Source organism: Poecilia formosa, unplaced genomic scaffold, assembly GCF_000485575.1.
Source record: "Poecilia formosa unplaced genomic scaffold, Poecilia_formosa-5.1.2 Scaffold248, whole genome shotgun sequence".
Lineage (NCBI taxonomy): Eukaryota > Metazoa > Chordata > Actinopteri > Cyprinodontiformes > Poeciliidae > Poecilia > Poecilia formosa.
In genome coordinates this window covers 1-6,482 of record NW_006800187.1, presented here as the reverse complement: position 1 = coordinate 6,482, position 6,482 = coordinate 1, and the positions used below count along the sequence as shown (strand labels likewise).

Genomic DNA, 6,482 nt, shown 5'->3' with positions numbered 1-6,482 from the left:
TAAATCTTCATGAAGGCTTATTCATGTTCATGACAGGTGTTATGTCAGTCTTATTCAACCCCCTTCAAATAAAGTGTTACCGTTTTTGGCTACTTGATGACTGAAGGATTTCTTATACAAACACACAATTATGTCCATATAAGACCAAAATATCCAACATGAAGAAAAGAGAGAATTAAACAAATGTTTTTTTCTCTCTGCTTACCAATAATATATCATCCATTTCAACAAATCAATGATTCCCACATCCATACATAAAGTGTGTGACGTATGAATTCATAACATTAAGTTCAGCTCAGTCTGTCTATCTTCTGATTCACAACAAATGTTGTCTGAAAAACATCCAAAAAATTAAAACAACACATCAAAGTTGTATCGAGAAAGATAATCAGTTCAATCCATTGATATTAACAGATTCAAGCCATCATACTGAGCATGCATGTGGTGACAGTGGAAAGGAAAACTCTGCTTTAACAGGAAGTTGACCAGCCATCTGCCACCACACAAAGAGAGAAAGACAAGCACAAGAAAAACTCATTCAGCTGTTTGATGTAGAAAAATGACGAGAGAATTTAAACTTTTTTGACCATAATATTTCCTGGATATATAAGGTTATTATGAACATTTATCTGCTGATTTGACTGCTGAACAACAGGAAAGTCACAACATTCAAAAATATTAACTGATTTAATCATTAACCAAGACTTATTGGAATTGAAAGAACTATTTTTATCTGATTGTGTATTAAATTTTAAAAGTGATTATATTAATCACAAAGCCTTAAATAAATGAAATACATTTTTTAGTTGTTCCGCCTCAAGATTAAGGTAATTTTCCCCACTTTTTAAATCTTTACTCACTTTTTAAAAGTAAAATGTAAATAGAAATAGAAAACATTTCTTTTTATTCCTTTTACCATGTTTTACTTTGTTTTTTAAAATGTCAGAAATTATCTTATTGATTCAATTAAAAATAATTACATACTAATTCAATCTTAATAACCTGAACTAACTGTACATGATATATTTTTTTTCTACCCTTTCTCTGACTCTTACCCCTGATTTAACCCAAGAAATGAATTAACTTTCACGGTAAATATAAGTGACAGGAAGTTTGACATCATATCATCTGAATCCTGAAAGGTTATTCCAGTTTTTCTTTACGGGTGTGGGCACTTATGCAACCATCACAAAGACAATGAAGTTTTATTGTCTTTGTCTATAACACTATCTCAGTTATTACAAACATGAAGAACAGAAAAAAAACCCTCTGGTAAGTCTGTAATTGTTATTTTGTGAAACTCTACGTGTAAAACTTCTTAGTCGGCTGTAATGTAGTTTTAAAGTTCAGTGAGCCAGCAACTTGAGAAATGTAGCGTTTATGTGGAACTGCCTCTTTAGCTGTAGCTCCCCTTTGGCTTATTAAATGCTCCTGGCCCCAGGGTCAAAGTTCATCAGGACACAAATCAACATTCCAAGCAGGAAGTTGCAAACTTCCTTCTCAGAGTTATATCTAACTATTTATTAGTCCTGTTTTTTTTATTTTATTTTATCACCTTTCTTTGTATCGATTTCATTTTTAGAGATGCTGTATAAACTGATTACACCTATCGCTGCTCCCAGCCTGATACTGCGGCTCACTTTCCTGGACTTCCAGATGTTTGACCTGTCTGCCCTTGAAGTCGGGTCATTAATCAATTTCATCAGCTCTCCATCACGCCGAGTTCTTATCAGCTGCACTTTGCCACCTTCTATTAGTCATTAGTAAGAATAATATAAATAAGAAGCCTCTTTAGTGAAGTCAGGACTCTGCCTTGTTCCTCGTGAAGAACGGTACCGATTTTTGACTTACGCACAAACAGAAAACCTTGTTTATTATTACATTTTTAAAACCTACACACTTTCTGTTCACAGCTTTGTTAAATGTTTTATGTTGTTCATTCCTTTGGTGTTGCAGATCTGCAGCAGTGAAGGGACTGGAACTCCAACCGGGACAAAATGACTAAGCTACTCCTCGGTAAACCTTCTTCATTCACTCTTCAAGCCGATAAGCATTCAAAGCAAAGACAGCAATGAATGGATTTTATTGTGTGTCACATATATATGATTGTCAAGCTGCTGTTGCTGTTCCTCCTTCTACTTGCTCATCATGATCATCATAATCGTTATGTAAAGTTTGGATGATAGATTTGAAGTGTTTAGGTGATTATTTGGTATAGATAATAAGATGATACAGAAGTTTGTACCTCAAACATTATTCGCTTAGGAGCTGATAAATAGTCTAACTTTCTTTTCAGTTATAGGTATGTCCACATATTGAGGTAAACTAATATGGCAACATGAGAAATGAAAACCTTGTTTATAATTGTGGTTGAACAAACATGTAAGAAACTTAATTTCCTGTCAACAGCCCAGTGAAACAAAGGAAATACAGCTTTGAAGTTTTTATTTTCCAGATTCCTTCAAAAAGCAGGAAACAAAAAACAGCTATATTTTTTTTCATTTAAACTAAAATGTGTTAATTATTATTATTATTATTATCATCATATGCTAATGATCCGATGCAATAATTTTTTTTAAACTAATTTGAACATTAAACTGAGTTTTATGCTCTGTTTGATAACTAGGATCAATCGGAATTGATGTGTGATTGAACTGAAATTACAATTTTTGCAAAGTTTCTTGTGACAAGGTTTGTTGTGAAACAGAGCTGTAGAAATAAACGAATAGAACTGAATTGTATATTTTATATATATATATATATATGCATAATCTTATTCATATATATATGCATAATCTTATTCATATATATATGCATAATCTTATTCATATATATATGCATAATATATATGCATAATCTTATTCATAATCTGAATAAGATTATGAATATGATTATGTTATCTTGGTCTTCCTGGGTTTTTTTTTGTTATTAAGATGTGACATTTTATTTTTGTCTGCTTAGTTCAATCTATAATTACTATATTTGTGTTTGGTTCTTCATAATCTTCCTCTCTCTCTTTGTCTGTTAGCCGCCGTGGGCTTTCTGGTCCTCGCACACATCGGTGAGTTTCTGCTGTAAAATAAATAATAAAGTTGCATTTTTTTAGACCTATTGCTGATCATTTTTATGGCTTCTCTCCAAATGCCCTCAGCTTCATCCAACAAGCTGGTGTGTCACATGACCAACTGGGCCCAGTACAGACCCAGCGGTGCTAAATTCACCCCGGACAACATCGACCCGTTCCTCTGCACCCATGTCATCTACGCCCTGGCCAGCATCAACAGCTTCAACCAGGTCACTCCCGTTGAGTGGAACGATCAGGAGCTGTACGCCAGCCTTAACGGCCTCAAGAATTAGTAAGTCTGCATAGCAACACGATTTCTCATGTCTGTATTTGCCAAGTCCAAGAGCATCTGTCTGTAATGGCTAGTATGATTCTCAAGCCACAGATATTGTTTCTGAGGCACAAAATTGACTAAAAACATAATGGAACCCTGAAAGCAACGCCAAGAGAGACAAAAGCAAAACTGTTATGGTGATAAATCTAATAGAATTATGTTACTTATCCTTACACCTGAATCAAATTTCATTAGCAGAACTCCAGAGTGCAGGACTGCATACTGAAGAGGCAGTTCAGTGTTTTGATTACAGTGTGTTGCTAAAAAGACACGTCTAAAAGTTGCAGAGCCATCAAAGACTGGAGTTTGACTCTCCTGATCTGAGGAAACCTAGCAGAGTTAGCCAAAGGGTTGACTTGCAGCATACACTCCTCTTACGATGGCTCCAACTTTTAGGAAAGAGGGCTAGAAAGTATGTTGGAGAGTATGTTCCAACTCTCAAGAGACAGTACCTTCCTTACCATGCTGCTTCAGAGGGGTGTTATGGAAGAGGCTCTGATGAATTGCTGAACCTTGCGGCCATGTCCCATGGGGGATTTTGTGGGGAAATACTGCAGGAGTATGATGTATCTAGGATTGGAGAAACCTTTTCAACAATCCGGCATAATGAACAGGATCTCAAGGCCCAGTCATTCAGAGTTTATTTGGTCAGTTTGCTTCCTGTGCCTCCTTTGGAAGATTTCTCTGGGGAAGAGCCAAAACTCACTTGAGAGATTCTGTATCCCAGCTGGCCAGGGAATCCTTGGGATTCCCCAAAATGAGTTGTGGGTGTCACAGAGGAAAGGGACATCAGGAATTCCCCCTGGACTTGATCCCAGATAACCACAAAGCAATGAATGGATGGATGAAAATATTCAATTTTTCTAGCCCGCTGCTAAGCTGTTTAAACTACATTGGCCTGGCATGATTATGATGGCAAATTTCTTTACTTGTTTTAAGATTTATTCTATTTTCTGCCTGTCTTTGTCACTTAGCAACCCTGCCCTGAAGACTCTGCTGTCTGTCGGAGGCACTGTAAATGGAGTGAGCCCGTAAGTCCCAATTTAACAACACTTACTGTTTCATGCAGTGAAAGTCTCTTAAGTATTGAATTCTTATAGCAGATATAAAATATTTTCCGTTCAGATACATTGCCGTGGTTGGCAAACCAGAGACCCGTCAGACCTTCATTAAGTCAGCAATCAGCTTCCTGCGCACCCATAACTTTGACGGGCTGAATCTGGACTGGGAGTTTCCTGGACACAACGGCAGCCCACCGGAGGACAAGGAGGGCTTCACTCTGCTGGTCTCGGTAAGCAGACCCTTCATCACTACCCCTTAAAGCAACTTCTGATGTGCTGTTATCTATTATTTAACTTCTGCTTTGGAGAAGTTTGTCTTTAGTCCTTATGTAAGATAGGATCATTCAATAGTAGATGGAACAGCACATTAGATTTTTGCTTATTTTCAGAGTCAAAGCAAAGGTTCTCATTTAAAACTTGAAATCTTTGTCTGTCTTTCTGCGTACAGGAGCTGGCAACAGCATTCCAGGATGACGCCACAGAAAACAAGAAGACAAGGCTGCTACTTTCAGCCAATGTGGCCGGCTTCGTTTCAACCATTGACAAGGCATACGATGTCAGCAAGATCGCAGCGTAAGTTTCACAAACCTGAAGTCATTTATGCATCTATTCCGGTCAAGACTGAGAGGAATAGAGACATTCTTAAATACCAGATCAGCAAACTGGTAAAAGCAACTGCTGATTATTAAAAAAGGGAATTTAATCTGCAGCACCTGCTGTTTATTTTCCTCTTAAGTTTTATATAGGGAGTGAAGATCTTTGAATCTCACATACAGGGTTAATCTTTGTTTAACAAATATTAAAAGTACATGCCTGTAGCATGATGTTGTACAGATGGGGTCAAGTCTAAATGATTTTAAAACCTGGGAAATATCACATCCTTTTCTTTATACCCTTAAACACACGACCCTCGAAAAGGAGGATGGATTGTTTTATTACCATAATTTAATATTCTCAGCAAACAAAAATATTAAGAACATATTTTATTTTAGATTCATTTAGATAAATTGTTTGCTGTCCTATACAGTTTTTTTTTAAATGTGTATGTACAATGCTTTTGCAGATCAATACTTGCATATTTGCATTAATTCATTCATGCTTTTCCACTTTTGTAAAAACTCTGTGTATACACAGTATATTTACAGGAAAGAATATATAGTATATTTACAAGAAAGAAAAAATATTTTTTTGTCTTTTTAAAATATTTGTGTTCAAGTTTTCTTCATTGAGATAAATCTGTTTCTGAAATACCGTATTTTCCGCTCTATAAGGCACACCGGATTATAAGGCGCACCTTCAATGAATGGCCTATTTTAAAACTTTTTTCATTTATAAGGCGCACGGCATTATAAGGCGCATAGAATAGACGCTACAGTAGAGGGTGGAGTTACCTTATGCATCCACTAGATGGAGCTGCACTAAACGGAATGTCAACAAAACAGTCTGACTCCAGCCTTCCCAGGCCGGGCCGGGCCGGGCCGTGGCCGGACGATGGTCACCCTTCTCTGTTCGTGCACAGCATGTACGTGGAGAACGTGGTGCTAAATGACCTGTAGACGACCTGATTCTAGACGGTCGGTAGGTAGATAGGTCAGCCAAACTTTATTAATAGATTACAAACCAGCATTCTGACAACTATCCCAGCATGCACCGCGTGCTTCTTCTTCTACGGGCGAAAATGAAGTCGGCGGCTGCTTACTGTAGTTGCTAGACCTGTTGTGGCTCAGTATTGGTCCATATATAAGGCGCACCGGATTATAAGGCGCACTGTCGGCTTTTGAGGAAATTGAAGGTTTTTAGGTGTGCCTTATAGTGTGGAAAATACGGTAGTTTGAAATTGTTCATTGACCAAGGTTAATGGGATCAACAGACAGCCGTTCACAGGACCTAATTGTTAAGGACAGCCTCATTTTCCAACTTTCTATAAATTTTGCCTTCATGTTAATCAAAAATGCTGTTTCTCTCTGTATTCCAACAGCCACATGGACTTCATGAACATCATGAACTACAATTTCCATGGACC

General features: G+C 37.2%; 1 protein-coding gene across 1 annotated transcript; it reads left to right on the top strand.

Annotated features, from left to right (window-relative positions):
- Positions 1-1,794: 1,794 nt before the first annotated feature.
- LOC103150294 (acidic mammalian chitinase-like) lies at positions 1,795-6,477 on the top strand (the record flags this gene model as incomplete). The annotated part of the gene is made up of 8 exons (XM_007569853.2): positions 1,795-1,832; positions 1,957-2,016; positions 3,029-3,061; positions 3,152-3,356; positions 4,373-4,429; positions 4,524-4,689; positions 4,908-5,032; positions 6,438-6,477. Coding segments are annotated over exons 2-8 (645 nt in total), but the record flags the coding sequence as incomplete, so codon positions are not given.
- Positions 6,478-6,482: the final 5 nt, after the last annotated feature.